The 26,845-nt window shown below is 43.8% G+C and overlaps 1 protein-coding gene and 1 long non-coding RNA gene across 4 annotated transcripts in view; one reads left to right on the forward strand and one right to left on the reverse strand.

Annotated features, from left to right (window-relative positions):
- Nucleotides 1-11,082, reverse strand: part of LOC141982362 (uncharacterized) — an 82,832-nt gene extending 71,750 nt beyond the window's left edge. Inside the window, exon 1 of the long non-coding RNA XR_012638042.1 lies at nucleotides 10,818-11,082. This is a non-coding gene — a long non-coding RNA (uncharacterized LOC141982362). The remainder of the gene's footprint in view (nucleotides 1-10,817) is intronic.
- Nucleotides 11,083-11,328: 246 nt separating this feature from the next.
- Nucleotides 11,329-26,845, forward strand: part of LOC141982358 (DGAT1/2-independent enzyme synthesizing storage lipids-like) — a 43,154-nt gene continuing 27,637 nt past the window's right edge. The window contains exons 1-2 of one of the 3 annotated variants that reach the window (XM_074944368.1): nucleotides 11,329-11,572; nucleotides 22,368-22,698. In XM_074944368.1, coding sequence (XP_074800469.1) covers nucleotides 22,371-22,698 — 328 coding nt within the window. In that variant the 5' untranslated portion in view covers nucleotides 11,329-11,572; nucleotides 22,368-22,370. The remainder of the gene's footprint in view (nucleotides 11,573-22,367; nucleotides 22,699-26,845) is intronic. The other 2 variants (XM_074944367.1, XM_074944369.1) reach the window with 2 other exon arrangements.

Raw genomic sequence — 26,845 nt, forward strand, 5'->3', positions numbered from 1 at the left:
TAGGTTGGTTACAAAGTCCAGAATGTTAGTTCCTTGAGAGGTGTAAATCCCTCCATTGCTGCTTCACCAACTGTAATGGCCCCTTAACCTCACAGCCATACACATTTTCAAATGGTGAAAACCCTAAACTGGGATGTGGTATAGCCCTGTAAGCAAACAACAACTGCTGCAACACTAGGTCCCAATCATTTGGAGTGCTCATTTACGTATTTATGTATAATGGCCCCAAAAGTTCCATTAAACTTCTGCACCAGGCCATTTGTTTGGTGGTGGTAAGGGTGGCTCACCCCATGAGCTTCCTAAAGGCTTTTCATGGTCCTTGCCAGGAAATTAGTTCCCGAATCCATAAGGATTCTGGAGGGTCAACCTACCCTGGCAAAAATGTCTGCTACTGCCTGGCACACACTTTTAGCCCTGGTGTTGCTTAGAGCTACTGCTTCCGGCCATCGCGTGGCAAAATCCATGAAAGTGACATTTCTGACAAAAATAACTCCTGAGAGAAGAAGGGATGTGAAAAAGGTTAGGTAAAGGGAAAAGACAGTGATTGACAGGATAAACTATGTGGGAAGAGTTATAGTAGAAAGTGGACCAAGTGGAAGAAGAGAGGGGAAAAAATAAGAGGCTTGAGGAAGTCATTGTGGAACAAGAGAATGGGAGAAGAGCTATAACACAGTAGAGAAGATTAGAAAGAAATCTTAAGAGAAGCAAGAGACAAAAGGAGATTGAAATACCAATATCTGACCAGGGCTTTACTGCTGGACCTCACTGGAGCCTAAACAGAAATAATTCCTATGGTCAAACCCTCCCCTCCCCACCCCCATTTAATGTGTGCAGCTAAAGATCCCACATTCACAAAACTTATCACCGCTCCTGCTTGCCTCCTCCTGTGTTAGCTACCCTGACTGGCTCCATCATCTCTTTCTTGTCTGCCTGCCACTTGCCCACCTGTCCAGCTTCTGCTGTCTCTTCCTCCAGCCACCTGGATTACCAACTACAAACTGTTCCGATCCCTAGTTCTTTTTCCCATTGATCTTTTATGCTTACATATGTACCTATTTGGTGACTCAGCCCATCATCTTCTAGACCATTTAGCATTAGAGAGAGTTTTTAATGTAAGACTTTTTTAAAAATGAGGCAGTATCTGCTGATACTTTTAAAAGTGTTTTGCCTCCAGTGTCGCTTCCTGCTGCTGTTGTGAAGTGTCCCAGTTATCAGGCCAGCTGCCATCCATCACCCCATAGTGGGAATTTTCTGCCTAGTGCACTTTGTCCTGCTGTGATTCTCTGTGCATCTGCTTAATAGCTCCTGCACCAGGAGCATTATCTTCTCTTCTGCAATGCTGCGCCTCTTGTAGCAGTGAACCACTAGACTCTTGTTACCACAATCCAGCTCTTTCAAGGAAACTGGACAGATTTCAATGGAGAGACTGCTTTGGCCAGAAGAGATTCTTGCATGTTTGGATTACTTGTTTCAGCCAGTGTTAAAGCAGACAGTGCTAACCTATTTTCCAGTTGTGTGATTCAGTGACTGGAGCTTCAAGAACATAAGAATGGCCATACAGGGTCAGACCAAAGGTCCACCTAGCCCAGTATCCTGTCTTCTGACAGATTTCAGAGTAGCAGCCGTGTTAGTCTGTATCAGCAAAAAGAACGAGGAGTACTTGTGGCACTTTAGAGACTAACAAATTTATCTGAGCATAAGCTTTCTGGGCTAAAACCCACTTCATCGGATGCATGCAGTGGAAAATACAGTAGGAAGATTATATAACACATACACACACACAGAGAACATGAAAAAATGGGTGTTGCCATACCAACAATAACTAGAGTGATCCGTTAAGGTGAGCTATTAAAAGCAGGAGGATAAAAAACCTTTTGTAGTGATAATCAGGATGGCCCATTTCCAACAGTTGACAAGAAGGTATCAGTAACAGCAGGGGGAAAAATAAGCATGGGGAAATAATTTTACTTTGTGTAATGACCCATCCACTCCCAGTCTTTACTCAAGCCTAATTTAATGGAGTCCAGTTTGCAAATTAATTCCAATTCAGCAGTTTCTCGTTGGAGTCTGTTTTTGAAGTTTTTTTTGTTGTAGTGCGACTTTTAGGTCTGTAACTGAGTGACCAGGGAGATTGAAGTGTTCTCCGACTAGTTTTTGAATGTTATAATTCTTGACATCTACCAATGTGATATATGCCATCATGTGCCAGCGATGCCCCCTGCCATGTACGTTAGCCAAACTGGACAGTCTCTATGTAAAAGAATAATTCTTGACATCTGATTTGTGTCCATTTATAACTCTGGCAAGGAGTTCCACAGGTTGACTGTGCATTTGTGTGAAAAATACTTCCTTTTGTTTGTTTTAAACCTGTTGCCTATTAATTTCATTTGGTGACCCCTAGTTCTTGTGTTATGAGAAGGAGTAAATAACGCTTTATCTATTTTCTCCATACCAGTTATGATTTTATAGACCTCAATCATATCCCCCCTTAGTCGTCTCTTTTCCAAGCTGACAAGTCCCAGTCTTATTATTCTCTCCTCATATGGCAGCCATTCTAGAACCCTAATCATTTTTGTTGCTCTTTTTCTGAACCTTTTCCAATTGCAATATATCTTTTTTGAGATGGGACGACCACGTCTGCATGCAATATTCAAGATGTGGGCGTACCATGGATCTATATAGAGGCAATATGATATTTTCTGTCTTATTATCTATCCCTTTCTTAATGATGCCCATCATTCTGTTCACTTTTTTGACTGCCGCTACACATTGAGTGGATGTTTTCAGAGAACTATCCACAATGACTCCAAGATCTCTTTCTTGAGTGATAACAGCTAATTTAGACCCCACCATTTTATATGTATAGTTGGGATTATGTTTTCCAACGTGCATTACTTTGTATTTATCAACATTGAATTTCATTTGCCATTTTGTTGCCCAGTCACCCAGTTTTGAGAGATCCTTTTGTAGCTCTTAGTTAAATCCCAGGCAGACTGCAATCTTAAGTAGTTTTATATCCTCTGCAAATTTTGCCACCTCACGGTTTACCCCCTTTTCCAGATCATTTATGAATATGTTGAATAGGACTGGGCCCAGTATAGACCCCTGCAGGACACCACTATTTACCTCTCCATTCTGAAAACTAAGCATTTTTTCCTACCTTTTGTGTCCTATCTTTTAACCAGTTGCCAATCCATGAGAGGACCTTCCCTCTTATCCCAAGACAGCTTACTTTGCTTAAGAGCCTCTAGTGAGGGACCTTGTCAAGGTTTTCTGAAAATCTAAATATATTATTATATCCACTGGATCCTTCTTGTCCACATGCTTGTTGATCCCCCTCAAAGAATTCTAGTAGATTGGTAAGGCATGATTTCCCTTTTACAAAAACCATGTTGTCTCTTCCCCCAACAAATTATATTCATCTGTGTCTGACAATTTTGTTCTTACTATAGTTTCAACCAGTTTGCCTGGTACTGAAGTCAGGCTTACTGGCCTTTGTAGCGGGGTGGTCACCCCCTCTGACCCTGAAGGTGTTAAAAGCAGCCTTGGAGAGGACTGCGGCTGTGAAAGGCTAGGCTGGAGAAGCAGCTACAGCTATGGCCAGCTCAATCAGGGCCCAGCTGGCCCTTATAAGAGGGCTGGGAGCCAGGAGCTGAGGGAGTCTCACTCTAGCTGTGGAGTGGGAAGGGCTAGCTGCCTGGGAGCAAGGTACCTGAAGCAGAGCAGTGCTGGAGAAAAGGGCAAAGGGAACTGGGGAGCTCCAGCCTGGTAAATCTCCAGGCTGCAAGCCTTGGTGAAGGCCTACAAAGGTACTGGGGCTACAGAGGTGCAGCCTGGGAATAGGCAGAGGCAGCTGGTCCAACCTCCTTGCCAATTATAAGTGGCCATGACAGACTGCAGTCTGTCCCAGTGAGTGGGGGCTAGAAGATGACTGAGGCACTGTCAGTAGCCACTGAGGCAAGGTGGGGATAGAGGGTTGGGGGTTCCCTTGGGAGGGGAGACTCAGTGTGGGGGCAGGACCCAAGGTAAAGGGGCACCAGGGTCCAGGAGGGACACATGGGGCCAGTGGCAGGTGAGACACTGGCCAGGAGGAGGCGCTCTATATGCTGGAGAGCTAATTCCTGAGATTACCAGCAGGAGGCGCCACACCGGTGAGCTGTCATAGAATCATAGAATATCAGGGTTGGAAGGGACCCCAGAAGGTCATCTAGTCCAACCCCCTGCTCGAAGCAGGACCAATTCCCAGTTAAATCATCCCAGCCAGGGCTTTGTCAAGCCTGACCCTAAAAACCTCTAAGGAAGGAGATTCTACCACCTCCCTAGGTAACGCATTCCAGTGTTTCACCACCCTCTTAGTGAAAAAGTTTTTCCTAATATCCAATCTAAACCTCCCCCATTGCAACTTGAGACCATTACTCCTCGTTCTGTCATCTGCTACCATTGAGAACAGTCTAGAGCCATCCTCTTTGGAACCCCCTTTCAGGTAGTTGAAAGCAGCTATCAAATCCCCCCTCATTCTTCTCTTCTGCAGACTAAACAATCCCAGCTCCCTCAGCCTCTCTTCATAAGTCATGTGCTCTAGACCCCTAATCATTTTTGTTGCCCTTCGCTGGACTCTCTCCAATTTATCCACATCCTTCTTGTAGTGTGGGGCCCAAAACTGGACACAGTACTCCAGATGAGGCCTCACCAGTGTCGAATAGAGGGGAACGATCACATCCCTCGATCTGCTCGCTATGCCCCTACTTATACATCCCAAAATGCCATTGGCCTTCTTGGCAACAAGGGCACACTGCCGACTCATATCCAGCTTCTCGTCCACTGTCACCCCTAGGTCCTTTTCCGCAGAACTGCTGCCTAGCCATTCGGTCCCTAGTCTGTAGCGGTGCATTGGATTCTTCCATCCTAAGTGCAGGACCCTGCACTTATCCTTATTGAACCTCATCAGATTTCTTTTGGCCCAATCCTCCAATTTGTCTAGGTCCTTCTGTATCCTATCCCTCCCCTCCAGCGTATCTACCACTCCTCCCAGTTTAGTATCATCCGCAAATTTGCTGAGAGTGCAATCCACACCATCCTCCAGATCATTTATGAAGATATTGAACAAAACCGGCCCCAGGACCGACCCCTGGGGCACTCCACTTGACACCGGCTGCCAACTAGACATGGAGCCATTTATCACTACCCGTTGAGCCCGACAATCTAGCCAGCTTTCTACCCACCTTATAGTGCATTCATCTAGCCCATACTTCCTTAACTTGCTGACAAGAATACTGTGGGAGACCGTGTCAAAAGCGTTTCGCTACAGCCTGTAATTGCCGGGGTCACTTCTGCAGCCCTGTTTAAAAATGGGCATCACCTTAGCTATTCTCCAGTCATCTGGTACAGAAATGGATTTAAATGATAAGTTACAGATTCCAGTTAGTAGTACTGCAATTTCACATTTGAGCTCCTTCAGAACTCTTGGGTGAATACCATCTAGTCCTGGTGACTTATTACTGTTTAATTTTATCAATTTGTTCCAAAACCTCCTCTAATGACACCTCAATCTGGCATAGTTCCTCAGATTTGTCACCTAAAAAGAATGGCTCAGGTTTGGGAATCTTCCTCACATCCTCAACCACGAAGACCGATGCAAAGAACTCATTTCTCCGCAATGGCCTTTATCGTCCTTGAGTGCTCCTTTAGCATCTTGATTGTCCAGGGGCCCCACTGGTTGTTTAGCAGGCTTCCTGCTTCTGATGTACTTTGAAAAAGTGACAGCAAATTTTTTTAGTGTTTGGCCATCTGTTCTTCTTCAAATTATTTTTTGGCCTTCCTAATTCTATTTTTACACTTTATGTTCTGTTTCCCAAAAAATGGTGAGATGACAGAGTTTTGTTCCTATGTAGGATAGGCAATCAGCAGATGTTAAAGATCATTACTTATGAACCTTTTAACAGACTCCAAAAAACAACCGCAATCCACGTGCCTGGGTAGTCTTTTAGAGATTACTACCCCAATATAGTCAGCTCGTGGAATTCAACCAGTAATTGCCAGACAACACAGAATAGACATAGGCGCTTGAAGAGTAGAGTTGAAAGGACAGCGTTTAGTTAATTGTCCCTCTCTTATTGCACCCCAAAATGACTGAAAACAAACTTTATTTTGCTGTTAGTCAAAGTCAAAAAGGGGCTTTTAAAAAAAAAAAAAAAAGCCTAAAAAATGTTAGGCCCAGATTCACAAAGGTACTTTGGTATTTAGGTACCTAAATATCTTTATGAATCCGGGCTTTAGTGCTTATAACAAATAATTCAATATAAAGTGGCAGTGAGAATTTATAATCCTAAAACTCAATCCAGCCATCAGATTGGTGTGGGCAGACCCCATTTGACTTCAGTGGGCTCCCTGCAGGGAGGTGTAAGGGTTTGCCCACATGGATCCAGTTGCAGAATTGAGACCAAGATCATATTTTAGATGAGTATCTAGTTGGCAATGGCATTAAACTGATGTGGGTTACCTTTTTTAGGCCTTATAGATGAAAACAGCATGCAGTACTCTATAGTCAGAAGTGACGACATGCAATATCATCTTGTTTTATTTCTGAATATTAACCTTTACTTGTACATGACTCAAGTTTGAACAAAAATGGCGCCCTTCTCCTCTTCAATTTTCTAGTACAAAAAGCTGATAAAAACTGGAATAAAATACTGAGAAATATCAGTACTGTGGTGAAATTAATCAATAAAAATAAGTTGATTCTGTGACAGAATGGGGTATATCATCTTGTGTTGTAGTGTAAACTCCATGTATGTGCTGAGCACGTCTAACCTTGCTCAAGACAATTATTGTAATGTATTCCAGACACATGCCCTACCCAGGAAAGATGCTTGCTGTCCTGATTAAGGACCCCATAACTGAGCAGCCATCAACTCGGTTTCTCAACTGGAGGCCCAATTCCATGGAACAATGGCATTTCTATACAGGGGAGCCAGCCTGGTTAGTTGAACTGCAATTTCTCAGTTTAGGCACTTGGCAAAAGAAGACAGACTGCATTGTCAAGGGGGAGGATGCAGAGGGGTAGATGTAAGCAGGACTGGCTGGAGAGAGATTAGACAGGAGGGATTCTGCCTAGTCTGAAATGCTGAGAAGCCATGGACTCAAGGAGGGGTGAGGTCAGACAATGGGAGGCTGCGTCTCAGGAGTTTTTTGTTTTTTTTTTCAAATAATTAGCACTTTTAAAGAGTAAACTGTTAATAAATTCCCTAGCTAAGCCTGTGTTCCTTGCTTTCCTGCACTGTTTTCCACAAAAGGGTTAAACTATAAGCCCAGTGTGATCGCACCTGAGGTGGGACTCTTAAGGAGCGTTTGTAAGCAAGGTGGCTCAGAAGGTTTGAGGGACTACTTTTCAGGGAGCAGGGCTTCTAGACTGCAGTCCTATGCCACAATGAAGAGTTCAGACAGAGAATTCTGCCCAGACCCCACTGGTTTGGAGGCCTGTGGAACCTGCAGTTGGGTCCATTTGCAATAGACTGCTGATACAGAGAGGTACTGGGAATATAGTTAATGGGAGAAGAATAAGGATAATGGAAAGTTAAGTAGCAGTATGTTGGGTAAAATAGGCCTGGAAGTGGACAAGATGTTTTTATCAGGTTGGACTCCATTATCCTGATAGCAGCACTTCTGGTCCTTAACAAATAAACCAATGGCACAAGTAACATGAATGCTGGCCGAGTGGGAGAATCCTAGGCTGTAATAACCTCTCTAGTAAGCCATTAAAAGCAACCTGGAAATGTAACTCATTAAACAGAGTACCAAGGAAGGTAATTGTCCAGTTTGAGCAATCACTAATGGATCACCCACTCACAGGAAACAATACAGATGGGGTGAGAAAGCAAAGTAACGCTAGCTCAGACCACAAAAATGCCAGGGTAGGGTGAAAATTTTTAGCATAATATGGAACTGCAGAATGAAAACTTCTTCAGAGTGTCCCTGTAGGTGCTTCACTTCTGGTGAATGTGCGCCTGTGTGTTTGATCAGAGAATTTCAGCAGCAGTGCTCGCCTGGGTCATGCATGCGCTGTCCCCATCGCGCATCATTGTCGGCATCTATCTACCATGCCTGACCAGACGCCACTCAGTTCCTTCTCAACTGTCCTTGCCCTAAGAAGGTACTTCCATCAGTGTGAAAAATAAATAGCTTTCTTCAGTGCTTAAAATCGTTTTTTAGAGTGGTTTTAGAATACTAGTTAGATTTACTTACACTTTTTCAGTTTATTTTCTTCTTTGAAAAGAAATTAATACATATTTTCCTATCCCTCAGAATAGTTCGTGTTCACCCTTGGGCTGAACTGCCATAATTCGATCCATGCCCAGTTCACCGGGCTTCAAGTAGTGCCCTTCCTGGTAGGAGGCAATCTTGGTATTGGATGGACACTCTCAATACGTCCGATGCTTAGGTAAGACACACATCCCACAAAAGTGTTCTCACTGCAGCAAGTTGATCTAAGGGCTCACGCCAGAAAGGACAGAGACGTGCATTTCAAACTTATACTTATGGAGAAGTATAGCATCCAATCCCGGCCAACAGACCCCCTCTGGACAACAATCTCCAGAGACTTTACCCTCTTCACAGAGGAAGGCTCACTTCACCAAAAAGGTAGCAAGGAAAAAAGCATCAACTTCCCCCCGAAAAGGCTCATTCTGTATCCTCAGTACTGACCACACCACAGCTGAATACATATGAGGCACCAAGATCCGCTGGTACCACGCGTATTGTGAAAGCCAGTGACCACACGCAGGCAGGCTTGGAGTCAAGAGGCAAACGGAAGCCCACCTCCTTTGCTACGACATTGAGGGACCCGTCCAAAGATGCAGCACCAAGGTGCTCCCCACAGGCTACGGCATCACCATCTGCTCCAGTAGCACAGAGCAATCAGATGTCCGCACCGATGCTTGTAACTGCAACAGCGTCATCAGCTCTGACCTTTTTGGCGCTAAAACCACTGGATCTCTCTTGAGATAAACTTATGTGTAGTGCTGGGCAGGAGCTGGTGGTTGTGGTACACAAAGGTACCAATGACACAGGAAAAGTCCTGGAGGCCAAATTTAGGCTGCTGGTGAGAGATTGAAGTCCAGGACCTCCATGGTAGCATTCTCTGAAATGCTTCCAGTTCCACATGCAGGGCCAGCTAGGTAGGCAGAACTGTAGGGTCTCAATGTGTGGATGAGACAATGGTGTAGGAAGGAGAGGTTTAGATTTATTAGGAACTGGGGAACCTTTTGGGAAAGGGGGAGCCCATACAGGAAGGATGGGCTCTGCCTAAGCCAAAATGGAACCAGATGGCTGGTGTGTAAAATTAAAGGTCAGAGCTGTTTTTTTTTAAATTAAGGGCTGGGGGAAAGCCGACAGGTGCGGAGGAGCACGTGATTTGGACAGACATCCCCGAGGGGAGGATCTATTAATGGAGATTCTCTGTCCTAGTAAGGAGGAAAGGATGGAAAATAAAATACAGGTAGGATCTGATGAGACAGTCAAATGAAAGAATCCCATTTAATTACATCAGGTAATGGCAGCTTAAAAAAGACACATATAAATGCTAGAAGTCTAAATAATAAGATGGGTGAACTACAGTACCTCATATTACATGAGGATATTGATGGAATGAGGACAATCAATGGGACACAGTAATACCAGGGCACAAAATATATCCGAAGGACAGTACAGGTAATGCTGGTGGAGGAGTGGCACAATATGTGAAAGAAAGCATAGAATCAAATGAAGTAAAAAATCTTAAATGAACCAAACTGTACCATAGAATCTCTAAGGATAGTAATTCCATGTTTGAATAATAAAATATCACCAGGGATATACTACTGACCAGGATGGTGATAGTGACTGTGAAATGCTCAAGGCACATCAGAGAGGCTATAAAATAAACTCAATGGGGATTTCAACTATCCCTATATTGACTGAGTACATGTCACCTCAGGATGGGATGCACAGATAAAGTTTCTTGACACCTTAAATGACTGCTTCTTGGAGCAGCTAGTCCTGGAACCCACAAAAGGAAAGGCAATTCTTGATTTAGTCTTAAGTGGAGCACAGGATCTAGTTCAACAGGTAAATATAGCTGAGCTACTTGGTAATAGTGACCATAATACAATTAAATTTTAACATCCCTGTGGTGGGAAAAACACCATATTAGCATTTTATTTCAGAAAGCAGCACTACACAAAAATGAGGAAGTTAGCTAAACAGAAATTAAAAGATACAGTGCCAAAAATGAAATCCCTGCAAGCTTCATGGAAACTTGTAAAAGACGACATAACAGAGGCTCAACTTAAATGTATACCCACAAATTAAAAAACATAGAAAACCAAAAAAGTACCACTGTAGCTAAACAACAAAGTAAAAAGCAGTGGAAAGGCAAAAAGGCATCCTTTAAAAAGTGGAAGTTAAATCGTACTGAGAAAAATATAAAGGAGCTCTTGGCCATGACTGCCTTTTTTCATTTGCACCTAACTACACTATATCCACTAGTTCACCCTTGTCCACATGCTTATTGACGCCCTCAAAGAATTCTAGTAGATTGGCGAGGAATGATTTCCCTTTACAAAAACCACATTGACTCTTTCCCTCAACAAATTGCGTTCATCTATGTGTCTGACAGTTCTGTTCTTTACTATGGTTTCAACCAGTTTGCCTGGTACTGAAGACAGATTTAGCAGCCTCTAATTGCCAGGATCACGGTTGGAGCCCTTTTTAAAAATCGGCATCACCTTAGCTATCCTCCAGTCATCTAGTACAGAAACTGATTTAAATGATAAGTTACATACCACAGTTAGTAGTCCTGCCATTTCACATTTGAGTTCCTTCAGAACTCTTGGGCGAATACCACCTCATTCTGGTGACTTATTACTGTTCAATTTTATCAATTTGTTCCAAAACCTCCTCTAATGCCACCTCAATCTTAGACAGTTCTTCAGCGTAGTCACCTACAAAGAATGGCTCAACTCGGGAAATCTTCCCTCACAGGCTTAGCTGTGCAGACAGCTGCAAAGACTGTAGTTAGTTTCTCCCCACTGGCCTTATCACCTCCCTTGAGTACTCTGTTAGCACCTTGACTGGCCAGCTGCCCCACTGGCTGCTTAGCCCGCTTTTCTGCTTCTTGGGCACAGAGCTGAGAAACCGGGCCACCTGGCGCCTGGTCGGGACCTCGGGAGCGGAGCTGGGCAACTGCCCGCGCCCGGGCTCTGCGCACCGCGCGGCAGGGAACGCAGCGGTCCGCCCCCTGCGCACAGCTCAGGGGCGCCCCAGAGCTCCCGCGATCGGCTCCGCCCTGCGCCGGCCGCCGCGTGCAGCACCGCCGCGTTCCTTCCGCCGGAAGCGGCGCCCGCCGCGTGTCGCACCCAATGGGGTCCGGAGGATTTTGCCTCGGAGACGAGGTGGCGCTGATACTACCCTGATCCGGCCCCCGGGGCGGGTGAGCCGCCCTGGCGGGACCCGGCCTCCGCGGGGGCGGCAGGTGGAGGAGAAACCCCGAAGCTCGGGACAGAAGCAGGGCTAGAGTCGGAGCCGCTGCCGGAGTGAGGTGAGGAGGCGCCCGCGACCCGCGGGTGGGGCGGCTGGCGGCTGGGTCTCTCCAGGGGGAGCCGGTGCCGCAGCCCGATGCAGGGGGGCTCATCCCCCGCTTCGCCAGGCTGTGCGGCCGCTGCCTCCCCAGCCTCCCCGGGCAGCGGCCCCCAGGCTGGCGTGTCCCGGCCTCCTCCACCCTCTGCCGGCTGCAGCCGGCCTGGGAACGGCCGCGGCTTGGAGGGAGCCCAGCCAACCAGGGCCCGGGGCACATGTTCCCTCCGGGTTGGGGAGAGAGACAGGTGGAGGGTCATCGTCGGCTTCTCCCCATTCAGGCACTATTGACCTCGACCCTCCTCCTCCTCCGCACACAACGGAGCGGTGAGGTAGGATTTCCCCCCTCCCCCCTTTCTTCAGTGTATGTGTGAAGAAGCCCAACCTGTGTCATGTTCCCTGGTGCTGGCCTGTGACCCGTACCGAAATCAACGGTAAACCCACTAACCAATTAAATGACCCCAGTACAACCTATGTAGGCCTTAAAATCTGGACATAATGTAATATTGAAACACAACTTTGAGTCATCAAAAATACTTCTGTTCACAAACGTAACCGATCATTACACATCACAGGAAAGCCAGATATGGTGTCCTATAAATAGAAGTATTTGCTAGGAGAGCTGCACAAGACCCGTTGTAGAATATTTTTATTGAGTCAAATTATTTAAAAAGAAAAGGAGTACTTGTGGCACCTTAGAGACTAACAAATTTATTTGAGCATAAGCTTTTGTGAGCTACGGCTGACTTCATCGGATGCATTCAGTGGATGCATCTGATGAAGTGAGCTGTAGCTCACAAAAGATTATGCTCAAGTAAATTTGTTAGTCTCTAAGGTGCCACAAGTACTCCTTTTCTTTTTGCGAATACAGACTAACACGGCTGCTACTCTGAAACCTGAAATTATTTAAAGTGTCATTGCCTTAAATTCTACAGATCTTAAGGTCATTTCTCTAGATCTCTGATTATAGAGTAGTAATCTTTGCAGGTAATTACATTAGACTTATTCTTTCTGCCAACATACTAAGAAGCTATAACTTTTTTGATATTTTTCCATAACACCCTCCCCCCCCAGTGATGCATCTGGCTGCATATAATAATTTCTTTCTTTAAATAATATGGCTCTAGTACCACTGAAACAATTGTCTTCAAACCTGTCTTATTTCTTATAGCTCTATAAAGTTTACAAAACAACCAAGTTTGAACACAGTTGTTTTAGCAATTTTTTAATATATTTGGGGTGTTTGTGTACACAGATTTTTTTATCAGAATGTAAAGGGAAGAGTCCCTTTTTAAAATATGCATTCATTAAACATCTAGACATCCTGTATAACACAGGCCATAAAACTTCCTCAAAATTATCCTAGAGTATATTTCTTAGAAAAACATATAATCTTGTTGTTTTAAAAAATTGTCAGTGATGGAAAATCCACCTTGACACTTGGTAAATTGTTCCAGTGGTTAATTATCCTCACTGCTAAAAATGTACACCTTATTTACAGTCTGAATTTATCTAGCTTCAACATCCAACTGTGGATCATATTATACCTTTTCCCTGCTAGACTGATGAGCGCATTATTAAATATTCTGTGGTTATATATAGACTGTAATCAAGTCACCCCTTAACCTTTTTTTTGTTAAGATAAATAGATGGAGCTTTTTGAGTCTGTTGCTATAAGGCATGTTTTCTTATCCTCTAATCATTCTTTTGGCTCCTCTCTGAATCTTCTCCAATTTATCAGCTGATAATGATTTATCACTTTAGATAAGCTATTATTAGCAGGAGAGTGGGGTGGGGAGAGGTATTTTTTCATGCTTTGTGTGTATAAAAAGATCTTCTACACTTTCCACAGTATGCATCCGATGAAATGAGCTGTAGCTCACGAAAGCTTATGCTCAAATAAATTGGCTAGTCTCTAAGGTGCCACAAGTACTCCTTTTCTTTTTGTGAATACAGACTAACACAGCTGTTACTCTGAAACCTGATTATCCACTGTGACTCCCAAATCTTTCTCAATCACTGCTTCCCAGTATGGAGTCCCCCAATCTGCAAGTATGGCTTGCACTCTTTGTTCTTGGATGTTTACATTAACATATAGCCATATTGAAATGCACATTGTTTGCTTGTGCCAAGTTTATCAGGCAATCTGGATTGCTCTGAATCAGTGACTTATCCTCTTCATTATTTACCGTTCCTCCAGTTTTGTGTCATCTGCAAGCTTTTATCAGCGTCAATGATGATTTAATGTTTTCTTCCATTTCCTTGATAAAAATGTAAAAAATAGCATAGGACCGAGAACAGATCCCTGCAGGATGCCACTGGAAACACACCTGCTTGATGATTCCTCATTTACAGTTGCAATTTGAGAGCAATCAGTTAGCCATATTTTAATCCATTTAATATGTGCCATGTTAGTTTTAGATCATTCTAGTGTATTAATCAAAATGTTGTGCAGTATCAAGTGAAATGCTGTACAGAAGTTTAAATATATTATGTCAACACTATTTCGTCTAATCAACCACATTTGTAATCTCATCAAAAAAAATATCAAATTAGTTTGACATGGGTTCCATAAACCCATGTTGATTTGCATTATTATATCACCCTCCTTTAATTTTTTGATAATTGGGTCCCATATCAGCCACTCCATTATCTTGCCTGGGATACATGTCTGACAGGCCTAATTTTTTTTTTCCCTCCACCTTGCCTCAGCCTATGGGCTACTGCCAGTCACCATCTAGCCCCCTTTCACTGTGGCCGACTGCAGTCTGTACAAGCCAGTCGTCATAGGCAAGGGAGGTTTTGACCTGCTGCCTTCCCCTGCAACCCAGTACCTCCAGGGGCCTTGTACAAGGCTTGCAGCCTGGGGAATTGCCAGCCCGGAGCTCCTGTGGCCTTTCCCCAGCCGCGCTTTACTTCAGTACCCCGGTCATCCTGTTTACCCTTTTTACCCAGTGCTCCAAGGATTATTGAAAATTTTGTAATACTCCTGGATGCAAGTTATCTGGACTGTCTGATTTAAAAATGTATAATTTTGGTAGCTTGTGTTGAACATCCTCCAGAAATACTAGTGCAGGGAAAGAGTATTATCATCCGCATATGATGAGACTATATGTACTGTTTTTTCTCCATATACAGAATGGAAATAGGTTTCAGAGTAACAGCCGTGCTAGTCTGTATTCGCAAAAAGAAAAGGAGTACTTGTGGCACCTTAGAGACTAAGGTGCCACAAGTACTCGTTTTCTTTTTGAGAATGGAAATATTTATTAAACACTTCTGTTGTTTCTACATTATTATTGCTAATTCTACCATTTCCTTCTAGTAATGGACCAATACCATTGTCAGGATTCTTTCTAGTCCTAATATATTTTAAAAACTCCTTCTTGTCCTTAACTCTGGTAGCCATAGATTTTTCCTTGTGCTGGGATGGCACTAATTGCACTGATGGATTTTGCCCATGGCCATGCTAATTTTGCTTGAAATATCAGATGCAGCTGATGACATCGTAGACAGCAAAATGCTGCTCTTTGCAGGTGCGGCTCTGAATATGTTAAGCTGTTTTAGCTAACTTCTCTTAGATTGATTCTGGAGATTTGTGAGGAGCATCTGCTGCTTCTCCTCTGCAAAGAGGAAATCTTAATGCTAACCTTAATCTTGTCACCAGTCTTATTCAACATCAATTAAAGTAATTTAGAAAGATTGTAAAAAGACAATGTGCAATACCATTATTGTGCAGATGACACGCAGCTGTGTGTATCTTTCTCATCCAATGCAGACAATGAGCTCTTCAAACTATTCCACTATATGAGGGAAATTGGAATCTGAATGAAAAACATGTGTCTGAGGTTAAATGTGGGAAATATGCAGATGATTCTAGTTAGAAGTGGAAAGCACTTCAAGGACATAGTAGCTCTGTCAAGGAAACTTGCCCACAAATAATCAAGGTGTATCATCTCAAGGTCAGTTTGGACTCATTGTTGCAACCTGGTCAGAGGTAGCTGGCACTGTGCGACCTTTGAGTTCGCTATGGCTGGTGACCACAGGATGAAGTTTTTAGGATGGGATGTAGAGCATTCTCAGTGGAATGCTCTGGGCTTTGGAACTCTGACACTCATGGTCAAGACAGATCCTAGACTTGTTAGAGTGAAAAACAAGACTGTCGTTAATCAGGCTCTCTCACAAAAATGAAGTTGCAGAAGGGCCTGAGAATATGCTCCTGGATAACAGAAAACAACCCTGCTGGGTTTGGAGTTGGGTTTCTGCAAGGAGAAGTCTATGCCAGAGACCCAGTAGCCCCATGTACTAGTGATGAAGGGAGTGGGGCTTAGGCACCAGGAGGGAAGGTAACAGTAAGGCATTTGGGTTCTAATATGAACAGAATTTGCAGTAATCCATAGTTTTGTAAGTAGCACCTAGCAAATTTGTGGTTGCAGCAGAAATATTACATATTATGTGTGACAAGGTGTCATAAATATAAAGGAAAGGGTAAACCCCTTTAAAATCCCTCCTGGCCAGAGGAAATCTCCTCTCACCTGTAAAGGGTTAAGAAGCTAAAGGTAACCTCGCTGGCACCTGACCAAAATGACCAATGAGGAGACAAGATACTTTCAAAAGCTGGGAGGAGGGAGAGAAACAAAGGGTATGTGTGTCTGTCTATATTCTGTCTTTGCCGGGGATAGACCAGGAATGAAGCCTTAGAACTTTTAGTAAGTAATCTAGCTAGGTACCTGTTAGATTATGATTTCTTTAAATGGCTGAGAAAAGAATTGTGCTGAATAGAATAACTATTTCTGTCTATGTATCTTTTTTGTAACTTAAGGTTTTTGCCTGGAGGGGTTCTCTATGTTTTGAATCTAATTACCCTGTAAGGTATCTACCATCCTGACTTTACAGGGGGGATTTTTTTTTTATTTCTATTTACTTCTATTTCTATTAAGTCTTTTTGTAAGAAAACTGAATGCTTTTTCATTGTTCTCAGATCCAAGGGTTTGGGTCTGTGGTCACCTATGCAAATTGGTGAGGCTTTTTATCCAACATTTCCCTGGAAAGGGGGGGTGCAAGTGTTGGGAGGATTGTTCATCGTTCTTAAGATCCAAGGGTCTGGGTCTGTAGTCACCTAGGCAAATTGGTGAGGCTTTTTACCAAACCTTGTCCAGGAAGTGGGGTGCAAGGTTTTGGGAAGTATTTTGGGGGGAAAGACGTGTCCAAACAGCTCTTCCCCAGTAACCAGTATTTGGTGGTGGTAGCGGCCAATCCAAGGACAAAAGGGTGGAATATTTTGTACCTTGGGGAAGTTTTGACCTAAGCTGGTAAAGAGAAGCTTAGGAGGTTTTTCATGCAGGTCCCCACATCTGTACCCTAGAGTTCAGAGTGGGGGAGGAACCTTGACACAAGGTAACCAGATTTTGCAAGGGTCACACATGCAGACAAGTCTTTCAGCTCAACCCATAAGAAATTGGGTTTGAAAATGCTATGAGTAACTGAAAGAGAGGTGTTGTAATGGAAGTTAGACCTCAACTCTTAAATAGACTTTGAATGGATGTAGCCACAGATAGGCTTTAACAGGACTTCCAGACCACTACAAGCCAGAGATGGATATGAAAGATGAGTTTGGGAGGGAGCATCAGTGAAGTCCAGGGGTAAAAATCTGGTGTGCAGCTTGACCATCTTGTGGTAGGGACTGTCTATGGACACTGCTGTGGTTCATAAACTTAATCTCTTAAACTAGGTGCAGGCTGACAGATATGTGATGGATACTGAAACCCTGCTTTGGCTGTTGGAAAGGAAAAGGAACTCTCCCTCCTTCTCCCCTCCTCTACCAGGGCCTCTGATCCCTTCAGTAAGGAGGTCTACAGCTACAAGCACAATTCCAGTACTTCGGTGCATGATAGCCTAAACCTCAGCTTGTCTAGCTGCACCATCTCTTTAGAATGCTGCTTTCTTAGTGGCTTGTGGTTGGTGACATGTTCTCTGAAATAACCATGATTTTAACTGTTTGGGGCCTTGCTAAATTAGGATTACAATTTTGAATTCAATCTAAAAGCAAACATGGAGTTAATGGAGTATGCAGACCACTGGGGTGATGTGTTCACAATTTCTTGCATAAGAGGCCGGCTATTGTTCACATACTCAGGAACTCCATGAAGAGTGGGTTGCAGTAGTCTCACTTCAAGGCGACAGGCCTGGATCACAGTGGTAAGGTCCTTTGCAGAAGAAACAACACATGGTAGAAAGCTGTCCTTTGCCACTGTTCTACCTCTTCCCTCTAGCACAGCAGTTTTCAAACTTTTTTGAGCTGAGACCCCCCTTTGAGTTACAATTTTTGGTTGTGCCCCCCGGCCCAGACAAAAATAGACACTTGCAAAAATATGCTTGATAGCCTACTCATAAACCTAACAAGACCTTAATGTAACTTTAATTAAATTACCTACAACTGTAAGTTTCAAATACACAGACCTTTAATGGAACAGCCCAGATTTCCTCAGCTGCAGATTGCTTCTACCTTGCAGCCAGGCTGCACCGCTAGGACAGGACCAGTACCTTCCCCTTCGGGTTTTCAGAGTGGGGGAAGGCATGTGCGATTAGTCTCTGGGTGCGGAGGCTGCCGGAAGTGGAAAAAGATGTGGCCACAGTGGGTGTTGACACTGACTCTCAGGCTGGGTGGCCTGCTGAAATGAGTCGGGGTGGAGGTGGTGCGCTGGCCCATATCCCGCAGCACTGGCATGAGCCGCCTGGTGTCACCACTCCCCTCCTTCTGAATGTTCCTCCATGCTCCCCAGGAGGGCGTGCCCCACAGTTTGAAAACCTCTGCTCTAGCTTCTAGATACAGAAATGAGGAGTTTCTGCTACTTCACTTATTCTCCAGTCTCTTATTTATTTTTTTAAATGGTCTTCTGTAGAAAATAGTTCCAGTACCTGCCTCAGATGCTCACAGCTGTGCCAAGCAAAAGCTGAATGAAAGTGACCTGTATTTTTTTGGCCCTCAGGATTCTGAATAGCAACCACGAAACTAGCTAGCATGTTATAATTTCAGTCTCACTTGGGAAAAGCGTGAGCAGCAGTGGAGAAAGGTTGGAATGATGTCTCTTCAGGCTTACTAATTATTGTACATTGTAACTGTATGTGCTGTAAACTACTTTAGTAAAAGCATACATTTTTTCAGAACTGGTGGATCAGGAACAACCTCTCCCCCACTGTATCTACATTTTACATGACAGAAACAGTTTCTTACTTGCCACTGTCAAGTAGATTTATTTTATTTTCCAAGCTGTTGTCACTTATGGTTTGTCTAGACTTGGATAAAAGGTATATTTTAAAGATGCTAGCTAACATGTTTTAAAACACTAGTGGAGATGAGGCAAGTGGTATTTTAGCATGTGCTGGCTGAATGAAGTGAACCCTAGTCTTCCCCTTATATACACTAAAAATTTAGGGCTGTGGTCTCCAATCTTTTTAAGACAATCACTTTTTGAATTTAAGTGCAACCCAGGACGTACCTCAAAGAAAATGTAGAAATAACAGTCTGTTACATAAAGCTGTGATCAAGTGCATAATATGCATAATTATACATTTTCCCTACTTACCGAGTCTCAGTATGACACTTGTGACTGCACATTATCTGCCAGTGTCTTGAAATTTGGGTTGTAATTTGTCAGATGCAGTCCTGCAGATGAGCATCTATGAAGTGGACGCAATACTTGATCATCTTCATTTGTGAGAATGCCGTCTCACACAGATAGGTGGAACCAAAACAAGCTTTCACTTTTAAAGCACAGCACAGTAGAAGGGGGTTGTGACGAGTTGGGTCACAGAGACTCCCTCAAGACTGTCACTAGATGTGCTGGGATGCCACTGAGAACAAACCCCCCTGCCAGAAAAGGCTTCCCTCCACTCCTGTCTTGCTGAGCTAGTCACAGCTGTCGGCTTCAGCACAGACCCAGAGGTTGGGCCACCCCCCCAACGGTTCACAGAAATTAAGATTCACTTAGCCCAGCGGCTTCTCAGTTAACAGGGACTTTCCCTGCACCCAGTATTCAGTCTTTCTGGGAGCCTAAACTCCGAATAAATCCACACTGTCTGCAAAGTCCCCAGATAGTGCTGGAGTTTGAGACAGCGACTCTAGCACTGTTTAGCTGCCGCTTAACCCTATAAGTGCCTAAACTCACTCATTGCTTAAGTTTTTGTGGTAAAAGTAACTTGCCTCTGAACATGTCCACTGCTGTCTCACAGTAGGTGTCCAGGCACTTGTCTCTTGCCTATGCCCCCAAGCAATCTGTGAACCAGGGGAAGATAAATGTTCCTGTACCTAACTCATGTGCTGGGTCTGATCCAGTAGACATGCTCAGAGGTCACCTGACTCCACGCACAACAGCTGGGCGATTGGAGAGGAGGACCTCTCTTATAACTTCTAGCCTAGTGGTTAGGGTACACACCTGGGATGTGGGAGTCTACCCATTCAATTCCCCTCTTCTGCCTATTGAGAGGGGATTTGAACAGAGAGGTGCCGCCTGTAAGGTGAGTGCTCTAAATGCTGGACTGTGGGATATTCTGAGGTGGGTCTCCCCCATCTCTCCTATTGAAGTTGCACTTTTTAGTTAAATATTGGGCCAGAGAGAATGAGAATCATTCTAGAGCTCAGCAGTTGGCGCTCTCACCTGAAATGTAGCAGATCCCTTGTCAAATCCCTTCTCTTCAGGGTGGGGAGGTGAGAATTGAACCAATGGCTCCCACATCCCAGGTGAGTACCCTAATCACTGGGCTAAAAGATCTAATTGGGGTGGTTCCATATCTCCCTAGGTGGGGCTTTTCTGTGGAGTTAGGCAGTCTCTGAGCACATCTTTTTAGACCAGGCCCAGTGCACCTATCTTCCTCCAGTTCATGGATCACAAACAGATAAGCACCTCTCTGTAGATCAGATATAGGTGCATATCTCTGTGAAAGGGGCAAGGGCTTAGGACACACATCTCCCAATAAGAAAAGGAGTACTTGTGGCACCTTAGAGACTAACCAATTCGGATGCATCCGATGAAGTGAGCTGTAGCTCACGAAAGCTTATGCTCAAATAAATTGGTTAGTCTCTAAGGTGCCACAAGTACTCCTTTTCTTTTTGCGAATACAGACTAACACGGCTGTTACTCTGAAACATCTCCCAATGGCTACCTTAGGCAGCTCCCTGCCTAACATGCTGGGTTTTGTAGATTGCATTCTAAGGTGCCTATCTTTGCCCATTCATTGTATAGGGAGATAAGGCACTTAACTCAGGCTTTGTGGATGTCGCTGTTCCTGTGACCTTTTTTCCTAGGCAGCAAAAAATTAGGTTTTACAATGCTGAGTGTTGCAATACTGAAGTATCTTTGTAGATCCAGGCCTTTGTTCCTATTTCTTGAAGAGATCCCAGTGGCTAGTTTGGGGCAAATGCTCTTCTGCCCCAGGATTCTCTCGTGTTTCCACAGGGTTTCATTGTGGTTGTTCCCCCCCCGCCCCAAATTTTGTTTATATGGGGCTGGTAGGAAGATTTGTATGCAGACATGAGTTGCAATGTCTTCAGTATGCTGTCAATATCCTCTCATTCTCTCTGCCTCAGTTTCATAGGACCTTGCTTGTCCTTACCCAATTTTTGAAACCTTTTATGTGATGTAAATGATGGATTGCCAGCTGAGGCTCTGTCCAATTAACATTAAAGCAATGGTGTAGGATGGGGGAAGCAACTGAAAGATATGAAAATATTTCCCTCTTTAATTTAGGGTGTGTATCTGCCATTTGTTACTCAAGTTGGCAGGCTGGGATTACTGTTGGATCTCCAGTTCTGTATCACTATAGAAGCTCTGACAAGGATGGCTTTTTATTTCCATCGGTATTTGACTATGAGGTTGCAACCAGTTCTTTCTGATGCATGCACATTGTTACCATCATTCCTGCTTTTGTAACATCAAGGTTGTAGTATGCAATGCATTCTGTATGGGGCTATGCCATAAATCAACTGGGAATCTAAAGTTAGTACAAAAAGCAGAGCTCAGTTGTTGGATGGAGTTTCTCGCAAACTGTTCTTTGTGACTTGGTGGTATTGGTTATCTGTAGGTTTCCAGGTGGACTTAATGGTTCCTAAATAACTTTTTAGTCCTGTGTCATACTGCTGTAACTGTGGTCAGTAGATTATTTGTGAGCTTCAATGTAAGCATTTGGGTAATTTGAAAGAAATTAAGAAATTTCATTTTTGGTCATTTTGTCGCACTTTGCGGCTAGTCGATTTAATTGTTTTTGCTGAATAGTCAAATAGTGTAGTTTTCTGTTTGAAAAGACCCTTTATAAATGTTAACAGGGAAATAAAATTATCTTCAAAAAAGGAATTAAAACAAAACTAATATTTTACATAAATTGTGGATTTTTTTTTAAAAAATAGTCTATTTCAAATAACTGAAGATGAGTGTCCCTTTTAAGTTCTTGCCACTGTGTCAGTTTTGTTACAACCTCTGTCCACACTGGGTGCAATGTTATGCCAGCAAATTTCAATTCTTAGTTTTCATTTGCTGTATTAATTCTTTTGTGCTATGTTACATGGAATTTTACATGTCCATCATCCTAATCATATATCCATTCTGCTTTCCATGAGGACAATTGGGGGATATTATGAATATCATTTAAATGAAATTTTTAAGTTTTATTTTGTCTGATAAATTAACACTCCCCTTCCCCCACCCTAGTTTAAGAAGCTTCCATGACCTGGAGACAGTTTGACTTGTTTTGTTCTCTCTTTTAAATAGGAGATGATACATAGAAATGAATCCTGTACTTCAGGGCAGGTACCTATGAGCTACTTATGCTGCCTGATTTATATATTGGAAGAATGGACTGGTGTGGAGTACCTTGAGGACTATCTGAATTATGTGGCATACCTTTTATGGGTGTTTACTCCACTCATAATAGTTTTTATACTTCCTGGACTTATCCTCCTCCTCCTCTACGTTTCCATTATTTTTCTTTATGTTTATAAGAGGAAGAATGAACTAAAGGAGGCTTATTCCAATGATATCTGGAATGGTGCAAGGCAAATGGTGGCAACTTTATGGGATGGACATGCAAGAATATGGCATGGTAAGCAAGATTTGATTGTTTTGTAAGTGCTGAAACTATTGTCACTGTAGTTTAATGACTTAGGCCTATCAGGCGTCTTTTTCTTATTTGTTTGGAAATTTCATGTAACTCTTATTTGCTCAGAAAATAAACGTGTGCTTAGGATTGACAGTGTGCTGTGTTGTAGCTGTGTTGGTCCCAAGATATTAGAGACAGAAGGTGGGTGAGCTAATATATTGTATTGGACCAACTTCTGTTGGTGAGAGATAAGCTTTTGCGCTTAAACAGAGCTCCTCTTCAGGCCACCTTGTGTCTTTAATGATTGACAAGACAGAGGATAAAATTAAGAGCCTAAGCAGCACCTTAGTTTGCTTTCTGCATGACTGTCTCCATCTCCCCCACCCTTAAACCACGTTTGGAGGAGGGATTGACTCCCCCACTTCCCAGCTGCAAGGCAGTACCAGATCCTGGTTGCATTGATTAGGCCAGACAGGTTTCCATCCATACTTGGGTGTAACTCTGTGTCCTCTTCAGTCCTTAAGACTGCCATTGCAGCAAAGAGCCTAGCAACTTCTCTACCCTTCTTCCCTTTCTGACCCACCCAGCTTTCTTACAGCTAATGTTGGATGAGGTCCCTGCTGACAGAGGGGCCTTATATTCCATAGAGAATGTGCAAATGGACTAGTGATTTCCTTCCAGGTGAGATGGGGAACTAAGAACTTCAGTGAACACGCAAACAAAAGAAAACCGTTACTTCAATCACTACAGAGAATCTTTCTGCAGTCTGACAGCCTTTACTCTAACTGACCCATACCAACCTGCAGCAGTTTAAACAGCTGTATTTGTCTTTGAGAAAACAGAAAGCATTTGTGCCAATGGGGATATCATTTCCTTTCCTGCCCAATTAAATCTCAAACTGACATCAGACTAGTAAGTGTCTCAAATATTATTTGTAATAAACAGGGACTCTCATTTGAATAATGCCTCGTGGCTCAGGTGGTGCTTAGCTCAGGATGCAGATGCCCAAACCTGTAACTGTGGGTGGATTGTTTTTTCTTGGTTTTTGTAAGGATTAGTTCTTCGAGTAGTGTCCCTGTGGGTGCTCCACTCTAGGTGCATCCATGTTCATGCGCCTCAAGTCGGAGATTTTAGGTAGCAGTGTTGATTTGGCCCACACATGTGCATTATTCTCTGTCTCATGCCCTACTTTGAGGCTATCTAGCATTGCATGGGTGAACCGCCCTCAGTTCCTTCTCAGCCACCCTTGGCCTGAGATGAAGCACGAGCAGAGTCCGATAGATGATTCGTTCTCAATCTTGTTTTAGTATATAGAGTAGCTACTAGAGTTTCTGTTATTTAGATGTTTACTACTCCCTTCCTCTTAAAATATATACTAAAAAAACTTTAGTTTAGTTTTAGCTGGCTTCAAAAACAGTTAATCTCCCTGTCTTTATTGATTTTTGTTATCTTCTCCCCTTGTAGGGAAAGAACCCCAAGAAGGGGCATTTTTGGCTCTCACAGGTTTAAATGCTGTCTCTCCTAAAGAGAGGCGATTCCGGTCAGCGATCGCCATTCGCTGCTCAGAAGTGTCCTCATGTTCAATTTTTGAGAGAAGGTATGAGAAAGAGCTGTGAATTAACACTCAGACTTCTGATGATAGAGAGCTCTCTGAGACCAGCTTCCAACTCCTGGTCCTGGGACTCCCCCAGAGCAACAATCCCTATCAACATCCACGGGACATCAAACTCTGGTAGCGCCAAAGAGGAAATCTACGGATTCCTCTCACAAAAGCACAAAAAAGATGGCTAAAAGTCCCCAGACCAAACATTTGACTGGAAAAAAGAGATCCCTGGAAAAGTCAGCCACCTTGGTACCAACGGAGCTGCAGTGCGGTACCCCTGAGGCATTTGGTTCCTCAGATACTAGCACTGCGCCTAAAGACCCGAGGGGCAAGGCTCAGAGTGTCGGTGCTATCTGATGAGCAGCAGTAGAGACTAGACCACCTCTTCTAAAACAGCACCACTGTAGACAAGGAGAACCGTGGTACTGAGCGCTTCCACGCAGCAGTGTGCGTCTCCTTTCCGGGGACATGTGGACTGCTTGAACACACGAGCGTGACCAGGAACAGCTGCCGGTGAGCCTGGTGCCTGCCCAGTGGGTGGGGCTGCAGACGGTACAGCCGTGCCACAGGAGCTGCTGGTACGGGGCACTGGCTCCTGGGAGTAGCTGCCCCACGTGCTTCTCCTTTCGCTACTGTGGTTCCCCGTACAGCCCTGCAGCTCCACGGATACCAATTTATATCTGCGGATATCTGCATCTGTGGATATAAATTTGTATCCATGCCGGGCTCTACCCCGACTCCCAGGAGGAGACCTTTGAGAAGCAGGGGGCAAGTCTGGATAAGGAAATTACTCCAGCAAAAAACATTTAGTCATCCTCTCCAGCTGAAGCTGTGGATGACTTAAAACAATTTCAGGATCTCACCAAGAGAGTGATGGATACACTTCAGATCTCCCTCGAAGAAGTAAAGGAGTTGCAACACAAGCTGCTGGACATCCTCCACGTGTGCTCATCACTGAGTATTGCACTCCCAATTAACAAGGCCCTATTAGACCCAGCCAAGATCATCTGGCAAACGCTGGCCTCGATAACGCCCAAGTGTAAAAGACGTAGACTTTCTTTTTTTCCCCCCCACCCATCACCAAATTCCCTTGTGGTAGATGCTGTAAATGAACATGGCAGACAGCACCATGCTAAATCAACACCCTGCCACAAGGACTGGAAAAGATTGGACTTATTTGGCAGGAAATCTTACTCATCAGCAACCCTGCAATTTAGGATTACGAATTATCAGGCCCTGATGGCGAAATATAATCATATGAATTATGGGAATCTCATTGCCTTTATTGAACATCTCCCAAATGATCAAAGGGAACAGTTCCAAGCCATTGTTGACAAGCGCCAACTTCTAGCAAAGGCAGCACTACAGACTTCATTAGACGCTGTGGACACAGCTGCCTGCTCCATATCAACGGCGGTAATGATGAGGAGATCTTGGTGGCTTCACCTTTCTGGTCTCCCAAGGGAAGACCAAACAACTGTGGAGGACCTTCCATTCGAAGGATCCAAACTCTTTGCAGAGAAGACAGACATTTCACTCCAGACACTAAAGGACTCGAGCCATGCTACGCTGCTTGGGGGAATCTGCATGCTTGCACAGAAAAGAAAGTATAGTAAATCGCATATGTCACAAAGATCCCGACCCTGTTCCCTCCGTCCCAGAGACACTAAGAACCTCAGTGGAAGAGACAGCGTGGCCAAGACAAACATGGTTCCCATGCATTGCTCAATTAGTGGTATGCCCACCAATCGCTCTTTAGCCCCTTCATCTCTCAGAACGCTAGACAGATCTACCATCCCAACATACAGATACTCCGACTCAAGGCATGACTCCTTGATGGTTCGAAAGCATAGAAATGTCCTGTTGCAGAGGTGCTGTTGCAGAAAAATAATGACTTGTCAGACACATGCAGAAGTGGAAAAGATGCCAAATCTGATGTGACTCAAAACACATTACCCCTATATCCTCTCCTCTCCCACTAGTATTGAACTACATCCTAGATCTAAAAAAGTCAGGATTATCTCTAAGTTCAGTAAAGGTACATCTCGCAGCCATAGCCGCATTTCATCATAAGATAGATGACTACTAAGTATTAACTCATCCTACAATGAAAAGATTCCTTAAGGGTATTGGTAACCTCTTCCCATAAATCAGACATCCTACACCAACATGGGACCTTAACCTGGTTCTCAAGTGCCTTACAGTAACCCCTTTTGAACCCATAGCCACATGCTCACTTATGCATCTATGAAAACATCATTCCTAGAAGCCATCACCTCAGCTCAGAGAATTGGAGAAATGGGGGGGGATCTAATGGTATACCCAGTCTTCACAATTTTTTTTAGGGATAAGGTCACACTGAGACCTTATCCCTAAAAAGTTCCTCCTGAAAGTATCCCAGGCCTTCCATATGGATCAATTTATTTACTTCCCAACTTTCTTCCCAAAGCCACACCTTGACAATAGAGAATCAATATTACATACACTCGATGTCAGGAGAACTTTGGCGTTTTATTTGGATAGAACAAAGGACTTCAGAAAATCTCC

The sequence above is a fragment of the Natator depressus genome, chromosome 2, assembly GCF_965152275.1.
Source record: "Natator depressus isolate rNatDep1 chromosome 2, rNatDep2.hap1, whole genome shotgun sequence".
Classification (NCBI taxonomy): Eukaryota; Metazoa; Chordata; order Testudines; family Cheloniidae; genus Natator; species Natator depressus.